Source organism: Osmia bicornis, chromosome 2 (genome assembly GCF_907164935.1).
Source record: "Osmia bicornis bicornis chromosome 2, iOsmBic2.1, whole genome shotgun sequence".
Lineage (NCBI taxonomy): Eukaryota > Metazoa > Arthropoda > Insecta > Hymenoptera > Megachilidae > Osmia > Osmia bicornis.
The window spans coordinates 1589415-1601439 of record NC_060217.1 but is presented as its reverse complement, the minus strand read 5'-3'; the positions used below and the strand labels follow the sequence as shown (position 1 = coordinate 1601439).

At 32.4% G+C, this 12025-nt stretch overlaps 1 protein-coding gene across 4 annotated transcripts in view; it reads left to right on the top strand.

Moving 5' to 3' along the window:
- LOC114876215 (calcium uptake protein 3, mitochondrial) overlaps positions 1-12025 on the top strand; it is a 37858-nt gene continuing 25833 nt past the window's right edge. For all 4 annotated transcript variants that reach the window (XM_029187448.2, XM_029187446.2, XM_029187447.2 and 1 more), the window contains exons 1-3: positions 1-230; positions 10023-10164; positions 11577-11687. In XM_029187448.2, coding sequence (XP_029043281.1) covers positions 24-230; positions 10023-10164; positions 11577-11687 — 460 coding nt within the window. In that variant the 5' untranslated portion in view covers positions 1-23. The remainder of the gene's footprint in view (positions 231-10022; positions 10165-11576; positions 11688-12025) is intronic.

Genomic DNA, 12025 nt, shown 5'->3' with positions numbered 1-12025 from the left:
TGCTGGTGTTATCTGCATTAAACATGGCGACCGTAGTGAGGTTGTCACGTCGATTATCTTTATTCTCCCGGCATTTTCGTGGTGTCACACGTTCTTACAATTCGTGGCGAAGTGATAGTGAAGTGAAACAATGGAAAAATAGCACCGGGTTATTAGCAGCAGTATCTATCGTGCTCCTTGTTGGCTACAAATGTTCAAAATCCAATGTCGTACACGCCAAATCTCGTAAGGTTTGTAAATACAGATTTATTATCTTCCCTTGTATAGAAAAAATAAGTTTATAAACTTTTATAAACACTAGATTTGAATGTGAAGAATGAGTTTTCAACTTGCGCAATGATATCAGTATAATTTGCAAAATTTGATGTATTTAACGTAAACGATTTGTTTATGTTCGCTGATATATAGCATCCCATAGTTTAATGATTTTGTCACCAGTGTTGAATAGCCTAAATTCATCACATATAGATTATACCACGTGATTTCATTTTTTTCCGTTAATGAGAAAAATATGTTACATAATGTGACATTAACATTTGAGGTTATAGGTTATAAGTTAAAATTGAGTGTGTTTGTAAGAAAATGCTTTTCTTATTTTCCACAATGTTTAATTTACTAAATTATCTTTTAGTACATTCAAATGTAAAATATTCTCTCAAAGATATTTTTAAACTATACAGTTGTAAAAATTATTTAATTGATAAGAATTGAGTTGTTATGTTTAATATATGTATAAACATTTTACTACTTCTAATATATTCCATGAGTATGCATAGAACAAACTGAAAAGTCTCTTTACAAATAAAGAAATAGAAAATGTACATCTGCGTCATAAAACATTATTCATACTAATAAATGAAGTTGTGATATAAAAGTAATATAATGTTAATATCTTAAATCGACTTTAAATGCACAAAGATATAGATTTAGATATTTCAAAGGGTTCTTTGTGCTGCCCGCAAAGATAATATATCATAAACCAATATGATCTACCATCCCAAATTTCTCATGTGCGATTTCATATTCTTACCTTAATACACTGCGTTTCAAAACCATCTTACTAACTGAAATTGTTAGTAGAAACCATTAAAATCACGACTGACAATAAATAAAACACAGAATCGTAGAAGATTTAATATTTGTTGTATCTTGTATCTTAGAAAAAAAAAGATGCTTCGGAAAAGTAGAGTAACACAAGTTTTATCATGCAATATTTCTGCATAAATTGAAAATCTCTCCAACAATCCCATTGCTACTCGAATGATATTCATTTACAAGCATCAAGGTTGCATTTATTCAAATTCTACTGCACTGTAACTGAACCAAAACAAATTGTCAAAGCATCAACCATAAACAGATCATCTCCTATCATATGTTCTCTTGTATACGAGTCATCCATAACTATACCTGGAATAACAGAACAAGTGCAGATTCTGGCACAGCCACAAATCACAGCAAACCAGTAATACACTGGCGGCTATTATCTCGTCCGAGATTCGACTAAGTACATCGTCACGGTCGTTTCACCATCTCGATACAGCGATCGACGGACGTGTTGTCTGGCGATAACACGGAACACGGCTCCAGAGAATGTTAGAAAACAACGCGCGAATCGTATCATTGAACCGCGCAATGATAGTACTCACGGTCTATCCTAGAACTGTTAACAACTTCAACTATAGCAGGCCCCATTTACATATCAAGTTCTTTAAGAATTGATCGAATGATTGAAATGCAATCAATACTTGTCAAGTTCCTAAATAAACCCAAGAAATTAATCTGTGGTTTTACAGAATGGAGCAATTGAAAGGAACCTTGATTTCCTTCTAGGTAGCTTATTTTGTTGATAGTATGCGGATACTATTTATTCCTTTTGTACACGATGTGGATGTTAAGTAAACTACACTATCTGTCATTTCATAATTATCAAGCGTAGTTACTTAATTGCGTTAGGTTGATAAACGATAGTGTGAAATTAAGAGTCAAAGCAGCATAAATCTTCATTTTCGAACGATAAGATTTTTCAAGCCTTGTCGAACGTATCACGAGATGGCTGTACGTGATTCCCGAGGCTGGCATAGTGTTTTGCCTTCCCTCTTTCAGCTATCTCGCTACGATTACGCTTCTTGCTGCTGGCAGAAAATTGATTATTAAAAGATACGATGAACGATGCTAAGGAAGATACTGCTGCTCGGATGAGATACAATTTGTTAAGAGGGCAATTACCGAGTCAGAAGCAATTACTGGGGTTTTGAGACGAGGAAAGGAAATTTTTAATACGACCTGATGCTTCTTACTTGGAAAAAGGTAGAAGGTAGAAGGTATTTTTATTTCGGAAGATAGGGAATATGGAGGGATTATTCAAAGAACTCGTGAATATTCCAAAAATTATTTCCAAGAAAATCTTTGCAATTTTTTTCTTTTCTTTGTTTATTCGTCTCTTGCATGACCAAATAAATTCGCTTTAACAGCAGAAATATGTATACATAGATGAAAGATTAAAAGAGGAAATTCGTATAAAATGCACGATAAGTAGATAGAACATTTTTATTTCATTGCTTATGCCATCCATTCAATTAAATTTAATATTAACAATTTTCTTTTTGCTATCTTTCTACATATAAAAACCATTCAGCAGTTTCAGAGTGTCTATTTCTCTTTCTGTCAGAATTAGTTTTCTGATATTGAAATCTCCTTGGATCACTAGGTAACGTTACATAAACGTTATTTTATTTGCCACTATATCGAAAGATGTTACTGTAATAAACGGAAGATGTAGATACAAGTATGGTAGAACTGATAAACCACCTTAAACTGAAAGTACATTCCATAAAACGTCCTTTTATTGCTCAATATTTTCGAGCAAAATTTTATTATTCAGCGAGTAATATACAATCGTAAAACTGGTACACTTTAAAGTCAAAGTATAAAAGCTGTTGGCAGTGAGGTAAACTTGCGTAGATACAGATGGTAGAAGGAACGTCTGAATCGGATCGAAGGAACGAATGTTCTTGAACACGTTATCTTCTTGTTCTTCGTTGAACAAGCGAAGCATTCGATAACGAAGAATCATCATAAATAGTAGGAAATATCGTATAAATTGAAATTCCGCAAGATCTGTAATGTACAGCAAGCCCTGGACATCGTCATATAATTGGATTTCGTTTATCTGATGAACCATTACCAGTTGTAGTATAATGGATAATCAAGCATCTACTGGTGAAGGTGAACTTGATCTTCTCCTAGATTGTTTGCAACACGCTGTTTCAAAAATAGTTCGTTTTTCATGGAATCTATAACTCAATTTTAATTTTTTTATGTTATTTTTACTTTTTGCTAACAAGAGATTATTATTATTAGAGTTGACTACCACACTGAGGTATGATTGTTGACAAATTTTATTCATTATTTTTATAATATTTCTAGGGTGTGCGGGTATCTGAAAATTCGGGTCGAACTCGAGTCGGGAATTTTTTTCGAGTTCGAGTGCGACTCCGAAAGTTTGTCCTGCATATAACTTTATTCGGATACCAGCAATTTCAGGACTTAAACATTACTGTTATACTAATAATATAAGATAGAAAATTAAGAGCTTAGTAGTGAAAATTAACTCTTCATATCTTTACTAATTAGAGCTTTAATTATTATGTTTGACGCAGTTTTCTTCGCCGTTCTTTCCAATCAATTTCCTGAAAACATAGCAAAAATTCACATTTTAATATTTTTTAGATGATATAATATTCAATCTCTTCTAAAAAAATTATGTAAATTATATAACGCTTTTTAGGAATAATTAATTGAAAGTAATTTGTTTCAACAAACTAAGGGTACTTCGGTGAAGTACGGTTCAGGAAGAAATCTTTAATCAGCACAAACGTCTCGTAAAATGGTTCGCAGTTCACATCTAGTAAACTAATAAAATTAGATTTATGGGAATGTAAAGTTAAGCTGATGGTTTGTTTGATTATAGTTTCAGGAAGATTTAAGTAGAATTGATTCATTGCAATGGTATGTTTCTGAGGTTTCCATGAATATAAATTTTAGTTTACTGTAGAAAACGTGAATGGTAATTATGTGCACTAATTGGAAAAATTAAATTTTTATTTGAGTTGTGTAAAACTCGAAGATTTCCGAGTCTTTAAATAACTAGGATGAAATTTTTTCCATTATCGTTGCATCATAAAAAAAGAATTTCTTTTATGTTTTTACGGTTCCTGTTTTATACGGTTATTACTTAGTTTTCAATGAATCTAGGTTTAATGAACTGTAAAAATCACATTAAAAAATAGCGTTTCAAGATCGATTTTATAGAAATTTTTCAAATGGAGCACTGAATAAATCTGTTTTAATTATCTTTTCATTTCACACTGTTAAACGTGCTTTTACATTCGAAGTGCATTTTTATCAAATATATAAAGTGAACATAACTATAGAAAGGGTATATTACTTAACAATTTATCAGTCAATGTTTCCAATTAATAAAACAATTTCTAAAAATCGTAGAAAATCATACATAAAATTAAACTTGTTGGTAAAACCATTAAAATAGGGCATTAACACCGATTCAAATGATTTTTGGATGTGTTATATGTGTAGAGAAGGGTCCTAAGTAAAATGCACTTTGTCCGAGGTTTGTTATAAGAAAAGAAAAAAAGTTAAATATATTACATTATATTTAATCTAATATAAGTTACTTCTTTTATACCATATTGACCGCATAACTATGAGAATGCAAGACATCGTACATTCGCCTTCGTACATCATTAATTTACTATAACTTAACCTAATTCATTTTTTAAAGGCGAAATATTTTAGCGTAATGCCAGTAATTTTATTATTTTTCAAAGAAAAAATATTAAAATCTGTGATGGGAACATATTACTAGACAGTGATTATCCATTTTTAAACGCTTATATTCGGCTCAATGTAATGTAAGAAATACAAGTTTCTTTTTTTCATAACTTTTGAATAAGGCCCTTCTCTATTCAACGTATCCAAAAATCGGTGATATCGGTGTTGAATGTCTTTTTCTATAGTTTTACTATAGAATTTTTACTTTATTTTGTTATATATTTAGATGGTTAACAGGTAGAAACTCCCGAGGGTAAACACGAAAAATTTAGCAATTAAATTATTCATGTGCAAATACGTAGCTGTAGGAAGGTAGTATTCCGATGCGAAGCTGTTATCTGATTTCAATTTCCTGCCGCAATCTCGGCGCCACTATAATCGCCATTGCATTATGCACCGTGGTGAACCACGTGCATTGGTGCATCAACAGTAGGCAGGTGTTTTGCCGTCCACGTGGTTTCCATCGATCGCTTCAGCTTTAATTTTCAATACCCACGTAAACATTCGATCATAGATAATTATTAATTACATTGTTTTTCGTTACTTTTGGGAAAGAAAGAAACGAACTTTTTCTGAAAATTGACTCAAACGCAAATTGATACGTTAACTAATATGTAATTCATAGAAAAAGATAGAATACCATTAATACAATTTACTATCATTATTCCTTAATTATTTCGAAAATGAAATCATTAGCTTAATAAAGTTGTATACCAACATAGGAATCAACGTTTACGACTAATATAATCTACTCAATCAATACAAGTAATAAAAACAAAAATCCGCTACAGAACTATTAAAAAAGGAAAAAGAACTAAATCACATACTGGCAACAAGGAGCAGTTGAAAGCTCGCCTGAGGGAAGATCATGGCATACCGTGTCCTTAAAAATCATCGGACTTTTGCCAACGATCCTCGCCAGATACGATCGTCTCTGGCGGGCAACGATTTAGCTGGAACCAGGAGAAAATTGTTGCAGCAGGAGAGAGCTGGTCGCGTGTTTCTTTATTGAAAACTATAACAACCGATACGGGTGGGTAGGTCAGCGGGGTAAGAAAGAGGCAAACGTTTACGAGTGCAGATGAAACGGGCCTTAATCACACGCAGTGGGCCATTGGAAGAAAAAGAAATCCGGTTTCGCACTTAGCATAATGTTCATGGTGTCTGTCATTACCACGAACCGAAAACATGCCAAGACTAACACCCCTTTGGATTCGGTAGACACGCAAAGACATGCCAACAGACGTTTGTACGAAGGTGGAAAAATCTTGGTTGGAATATTAATAAAAGCATTCTTGACTGAAATTAACACTGTCTTATCACGGTTGGATCATTGACGTAATCATTGCTGAAGAGGCAGATGAAGATATGAGGCATTCAGCACAACACAGCCCTGACCTCAGAACAATAACTTTTGAGTAATTAACACTTACATTACGTGATAATTAATTCTTCGTTATTCTGACTTATCACAGATAACTTTCCAGTGTCCATAAAAAACACAAAGTACACTCTCGATTAAGTTAGACTTCCCTAGGAAAAATAGCGATATACAAGAAGCAAGAATTCTCAAAATCTTCATTTTGACGATATTAATATTAAAAGCAATTTAGAAAAAAATATGATAATTTTTAATTATTAAATATTATAAAATTTAATAGGTTGGTATATAATTGAAAAGTTGGAATAACAAAATGAATGTTAATTCAAATTTTTCCCCCTTTATTGTCATTTTCCCTAGGAATGTGTATACATATGTAAAGAACTTGAAACATTATCTTTTTTTCTGGGGAAGTCTGATTTGATCGCAAGTGTACTTAAATCAAAAATGTCATTTTTTTAAATTTTTATTAGCTAAGCCAGTATTGCACTGAATGCCTTATATGTTGTCTTGAAAAAGAGAAATAGTTAATGAGCTATGGGATTAAAAAATTAGAGTAATATCGGTGATAGTGTATTTATCCTATAATTAATTTAAAATGTCTTCAGTTTCAGATTTAGTAATATTGAAAATACTGAAATAGTGGTAATTGATTGTCTGAACCTCCTTTAAAGGGCATTGAATCAGAAAAAGAATTTTATTTATTTGACCACATCACAGAAGACCTAATTTCCGAAACCAGAAGACCATGTTTATGGTGGTTCCCGGTGGCCCCAGTTTAGCCGGTAGCAATTTGTACAAAGACACCGGCACTTTCGTTGCTTCTTTCTAACGAAAGAAGATTAGACCTAACGGCGGCGTTTGGTATCCCATAAATCGACGGCGCCGCACATTAACCACGGGAAGAAAACGAAACGATTTATGAGTTAGCCACGACGTAAATTCATTCTCGCGGAAATATCTTTCCTCCACCTCTGTCACTGATGTATTTTTCAATGAATAATCGTGAGATCGTATCCCTGGAACGATGTTTCTTTCGTAAGAGACTGGATTGTATCTACTTCTTCCCATGACTGACCTTGACCAACGATTAACACGCTTTAGAGAAAATTTAGAAACTTTCCGAGATTTATCATTCTTGCCTTTTTATTATATCGTAATTGGGCTTTTTAATAGGAACGTATTTAGAGACGGCAACTTTATGTAACTTTAGATTTTTAATCTTAGGATCATGAGGAAGGGTTAAAAGTATCCACATGATTTAAATTAAAATTATTATTTTTGTTTGTCATATCTGATTCATACTTATTTTAGTTATGAACATATTTTCTTATTTTAGTTATGAATGTATCTTGTTTCCTTTTCCGTAATAAGAGAAATTTCTTCACTTCGAATGTAACGTTAATCAAACGAACAAGCTTTGGAAATTGATTTTTTGAGAAAGAAAGTCTCATGTAGAGTGTTCATGGCCGGCGAGATCGCAAATTCTCATCGTTACACCAGTCTTGTATGCATATTTTTTAAAGCTTAACGGCAGCTTATGTTGCGAAATATACGTGATGGATATTACCTGGATAGGTAGGTAAGCAGATAGGTGGGAGGAAAGTAATCAGCCACAAAGTGGGCGTAGAGGCTCATACGAAGGAAGCCAACAAAAGGGCCTCGCCCTTCTAGAAATTCGACAATCTTTCATAGTCATGTTTCACTCGTGTATCGATAGTTAACCTTTCGGGGAGTCTGGCCAGTGTGATTGAATTATTAAGATTTTTTTACATATGAAAGAGCACCAAGGAAAATCATATAGGGTACCGGCCCCTCGGCCTACAGCTTAGAAATGGTTATAATTCTTCATTGGGGTGCATTTAAATAAAAATGGCTGAAAAAGTTAGTCAAAAAAGTGTATGGGCGCTGAGTTGACCTTTGACTCTTTGGAGGTCATTTTTTCAAAAAATATTATAGGTAGCGCCGCACTCTCAACTGCATTTAGTAGACCTTGGATAGTAGTACTAATGCATATTTTTAGATTTGATCTAATGCGCCTCTGATAGATTTTCGGAAATTGTCATCTGGTCATGGGTCCTTTTTGGCCATGTCGGAGGGTTGAACCGGGCCAGTCTATACGATGTGGAAGAGAGTGATGAAGGCGACGTTCTTGAAATGAACTGAAGAATGTATTCCATTTTTCTAGATTAAATTCAAGTTTTTGAGTTTCGTTTCAAAAATAAACAGTTTTTTCAGAGAAAATGTTGTACTGGAATGTATCAAATTGTAGATATCAACGAGTAGAACTATATTGTTGCAAAAGCTTCCCAAAACATATTTTGCGATTTTACGATATGTTCCGACGAGGCGATTTTTTTCAAAATCCCCTCATTTGTAGGTATTGACTAGGGGTACTTTGAGGTATATAGACTGGCCCGGTTCAACTCTCCGACATGGCCAAAAAGGACCCATGATCAGATGACCATTTCCGAAAATCTATCAAAGAGGCGCATTAGATCAAATCTAAAAATATGCATTAGTTTGGATAGTTATCCAAAGTCTACTAAATGCAATTGAGAGTGCGGCGCTACCTATAATAGTTTTTGAGAAAATGATCTCCAAAGAGTCAAACGTCAACTCGGCGTCCATACACTTTTTTGACTAACTTTTTCAGCCATTTTTATTTAAATGCACCCCAATGAAGAATTATAACCATTTCTAAGCCGTAGGCCGAGGGGTCGGTACCCTATATGATTTTCCTTGGTGCTCTTTTGTTTCCCATGAAACTGATTTCTAGCCAATGGAATACAGTAAAACCTCGATAAGTCGTCACTCAAGGGACCGAGATTTTGACGACTTAAACGGAGTGAAGACTTAAGCGGAGTAAAAACCATGTAAGTGACGACTTATAGAGGTTTTACTGTATTTATACATTTTTGGGGAAGATGAACTTTATTTTATTTCCATTTACTCTACTATATATTCTGTATTTACAATTTGAAAACTGGTAATTTAGTGGCATACATTATATTTGATGGTTGCATATTAAATAGCCGATTTCATAACATCAAATGACTGACAATTTCATGACATAAAAGTATTGCAAAATAGTACATACTATGAAACTTAAGGTTTGCTGAAAATGACCACATAAATATTTCATCAATATTGTTAATATAAACAGTGACTAATTTTGAAACGAACAAAGTTTGTCATAATTTCATGTGTGATATATCAACTTAAAATTTAAAGTTTATTAAAAGTGGTCATATGAACTTTTTATTAATGTTCTTAACATAAAGTTGATTATTAGCTAACTATTTTACTGTGTATTGAACATAGTAATTAGTAAGACAATTCTTTAATAATTAGGCAATTTGCGTTATTAATATTTATGAAGAGTTTATGTATAATATATAGTTTATCATTATTAGTAAATTTTAAGATTCAATTTGACAGTAAAATTAGATTGGCTTCCTATAATTGTTCTGTAATCAATTGTTCTGAAAACTTTAAATTTTCAATTGATATATCACGAGTGGTGTATTACGACACATACTTTTATGTCGTGAAATTGCATCAGACTTTTAATGTTTTTAAATCAGCCATTTAATATTATTAAGAATCTCGTAGAAACTCTCAGACGTATGATTCTCTTAGTAATTTTTTTTAATATAAAAATTGATCTCATAGAATATGCGGCCATTAAAATGTTAAGACATATTGTATAGTAAACAGTGAAAAGCAGCTATTACAAATGTACAATTCAAAGATTACAGTTCAACTTTCTGTTTCATTTTGTTCACAGCGAGAGGATGAGGCTCAAAAGGCAGTTAAACTGACGATGAGAGAAAGAAGGTTTATAAAATTTGCATCAGTCGAATATGATGGGCAACTGTATATGACACCGCAGGACTTCCTCGACAGCATTATCGAAGCAGAACCGAGACGTAAGCATTATACATATAAATTTGCTTGAATTGCATTAACGTTGTCAGGTTACGATAATAACTCGTCTTTGCCTTTGACAACAAACGCCCTCGTAATTTCTTCCAGCATATATTCACCATTCCAGTGCTACCTTTTGTTTCGTACCATTCAAATCCTATTAAACTGTTTAATACGAGTATTTTTATGTACTGGAACATAGAATGTTAAATATTAGGTGTGCAAATAAATTCTGTGTCCCTTCTGTTTTTTTACTTGACGCTTTATTTTTAAAGAGTCATGATAATTAAATTTAAAATAGCAACTGAAAAGATATTAACTTCAATAGTTGAACAAAATTAAATTAATTCATTACTAGATGTTTCTTTCTTATTGAAAAAAAGAAACATATATGTATATATTAAGTGCTTTTTTTATGGGATAAATACTAAAAAAGATTATTGGTAATATTAAATCGTGTACTATTACTTTTTAAAATCTGTATTAACATTTTCCAACTTACCTTTTTTGTAATCTGCATGCACTGTAAAATATTAGAAAAATTTTTACTTGACTTTTTAAAACTTACAACTTCTCAACATTCATTACACAATCATAATGATAAATAAATTAGAAAAGATTAATTTTTCTGGTCACATAATATATGTATTATACGAAGAACAAATAGATATTTGATTTGTACCATACAATGTCATTATAATTTGGTGTCATAAATTAACTGCCATTAATTTAGTGAAATCAAACAACATACTACATTAATAATAATTTTAATTGATTCGTGACTGTAAAAACTATATATCTAACTATACTATAGTTAAGGGTACTCTTTCATTAATGAACATTATTTTTAATCCTTCGTTGCTTTATGTTGTTTTGCTACGTAAAATAATATTCAATTAACTGTTTGTATTTCTTGTGTTTAGTAATTGTAAATAATATCATGTTACGTAATGTTGCAAATTTTCAATATTATGCAAATATTTGATTTTTCATTGTTTAAAATGAATCATGCAACGAAGCGTTTACGAAGTTATAATTATAACAGATTTTATAAACAAATCGACCATTTCATTTATAACAATTCATTTGTCTATTCAAAAATCGAAATTCAAGTTCTTTCATTCCAAATTATCCGCTATGCTTTTCACAATATAGAGTTGTCTGTCTATCAAAACAGAAACATTTCAGAATAAAAATGTCTCATCATTCTATTTCAATGCATGCACTTTGTGGCTAAAATAGATCTTCGAACTGTAAACAAGTGATTTTGTAGAACTTTTCCTCGATGCTTTGACGTGCGTACCTCCCTATACAAACTGGCAATGACGATGCAATGAAACCACGGTTCTTTTCTTTGATCAACCGAACCACGTGAATAACCTAAATAAATAAGTAAATTTCGGTGATATTCCAGCGAGACTGAAGAGACGCGTGTTAGCTGACAAGGAGCTGGAAGTGATGAGAAACAGCATCCCTTCGCTACGCCAAGGAAACCCACATATGTTCAGAAACCTTCGGGACAAAGGTGAGTTAGTCAGAAAATATCACACGTTGCTTTTTCGATTTTTAAATGTTTGAAAGAAAAAATTCTTTAACGACGCGACGAATGTACATATCTTCTTGCGCGTTGAAATAGTTTTTCCAACGAGGCAGTTTTCAATTAAAAAATGAACCTCAACGACAGTCAACATGTTAACACCTTCGCTAAGGTAGGGGATATAGAGACCCCTTTGTTCATATCTTCGTACCTTCGCTCTGTGCGAGCAGCTTTTTGCTGAACATCAGTTTAGGTGTTAATATTTTCGTCATTTTGTCATTATCTTCATTGAAATATAATCAAATATATCATATTTTATATTATTA